Here is a 1,660-nt window from a genome sequence, read left to right as displayed (position 1 = left end):
GGGCCCGGCCGCGGGTGGGGTCAGGGCACAGGGCCGAGGCCTCGTCGGCAGGAAGTTCTCCCAGGCAAGGCGGTCAGCAGTGTCCTGAGGGGACACTGGGCTGCGCTCAGCCCGGGCAGGGAGCAGCCAGTGGGGAGACCTGAGGGAGGCCCTGCCAGGTGCCCGCAGGGGCGGCCCACAACCTCCCGACCCCGTGCCTGGAGCTGGAGTGGGCACAGAGGGCAGGCGGGAGGGGGCAGCCCGGTGGGCAGTCCTCCCACCTCCGCCGGGGCTCGGGGCACCACGTGGACGTGGACACGGCCCCGGGATGCGACGGCCCCCAGCCCTGACAGTAACCGGCGAGGCGGTTGCCCTGGAAACAACGGGGGTCAAGCGACGCGGGCCGGGGCCTGGGGGCCGGAGGCGGCTTCTGCAGAGGGCCCGGCCCCGGCCCCCAGGGCCGCCGTGGCAGCTGCGCGGGGGAGGCCAGGCCCCAGCACCCGCAGCTCCTGGTGTGGGCTGGCGTCCCCAAGGGGGCAGTGAAAGGACGGGGGGGGGGCAGCGCATGACCAAGCCAGCGAGAACCAGGGCGTCCTGGGTGCAAGCCGAGGGGGGCAAGGGCAGGGCCACTGACCCAGCTGAGGCTAAAAGGTGGTGCTGTGGGGAGGCCAGGGCAAGGGGCTCCGGTCAGGGACTGGACGCAGGGCCAGGACAAGGGGCTGGACAGGACTGGACATGGGTCAGGACAGGCAGTCCAGAGAGTGACTGGACATGGGTCTGGGACGGGGGGCCCAGACATGGGGCTGGACGGGGAGTCTGGACATGGGGGACTGGATGTGGGTCTGAGATGGGGGGCCCAGACATGGGTCTGGGACCAGAAGGGGGGCCCAGATATGGGTCTGGGACAAGGGGGGTCTGGACACGGAGGTCCGGATATGGGTCCAGGACAGGGGGCCCAGGTATGGGTCTGAGATGGGGGGGGCCCAGACATGGAGCCGGGATAGGGGGGTCCAGACACGGGGCCTGGAGGGGGGTCTGGACAGGTGCCAGCAGGCTTGAAACGGCAGGGAGTTTTACAGCTGGTCCCCACACGGCTTACCAAGTGGCCACCAGCAAAGTGGGACAGCATGCTGGCCGGGGGTGTCCGGAACAGGTGGGGGCGCATGCCCTATCGGGGGACGCGCCGGGGGCCCCGTCGGGGAGCGGGCTGGGGCGGAGAGCAAACCACACACACGCTCACGCCTGGTTCCGCTTTACTCGTGGCCGCGGGAGGCCGGCGCCCGGCGGGGGCTCTGGGGACGGGCGGGGGGAGCCTCTGCGAGGCAGGGCGGGGCCCCAGGAAGCTCAGGGGGGGCAGGCTGGCCTGGCCGCGGGAGGCCGGCGCCCTGCAGCAGCGTCTGGGCCCCTGGGAGGGCGCGGGAGGCGGAGAGGCCTGACCCCGGCGTGCGCTGCGGCGCGCTCGGCTCTGGGGGCCCGTCACCCCGTGCCCCCCGGGGGCAGGCCACTCACGCTGTCCACGGCGAGGATCTTGGCCCAGATGAAGACGAGCAGGGGCCGCAGCTCCCTGGCCGAGCTCTGCAGCAGCTTGAGCACGTAGGGGAAGATGCCGACTGACAGGGCCTGGGGTGGGGAGAGGCGTGGCGGCCGGGGCCAGGGTGCGGGGTGCCCTGCGACTCGGGGC

The 1,660-nt window shown here is 72.9% G+C and overlaps 1 protein-coding gene across 1 annotated transcript in view; it reads right to left on the bottom strand.

Moving 5' to 3' along the window:
- MRPL28 (mitochondrial ribosomal protein L28) overlaps nt 1-1,660 on the bottom strand; it is a 6,252-nt gene that overhangs the window by 3,087 nt on the left and 1,505 nt on the right. Inside the window, exons 6-7 of the mRNA XM_012731722.1 lie at nt 1,489-1,599; nt 1,079-1,147 (exon numbers count right to left, since the gene is read on the bottom strand). Of these exons, the coding sequence (XP_012587176.1) occupies nt 1,079-1,147; nt 1,489-1,599 (180 nt within the window). The remainder of the gene's footprint in view (nt 1-1,078; nt 1,148-1,488; nt 1,600-1,660) is intronic.

Source organism: Condylura cristata, unplaced genomic scaffold (genome assembly GCF_000260355.1).
Source record: "Condylura cristata isolate star-nosed mole 26May11 unplaced genomic scaffold, ConCri1.0 scaffold00032, whole genome shotgun sequence".
Lineage (NCBI taxonomy): Eukaryota > Metazoa > Chordata > Mammalia > Eulipotyphla > Talpidae > Condylura > Condylura cristata.
The sequence above is the reverse complement of the archived record's forward strand: the minus strand, read 5'-3'. Positions and strand labels throughout refer to the sequence as shown.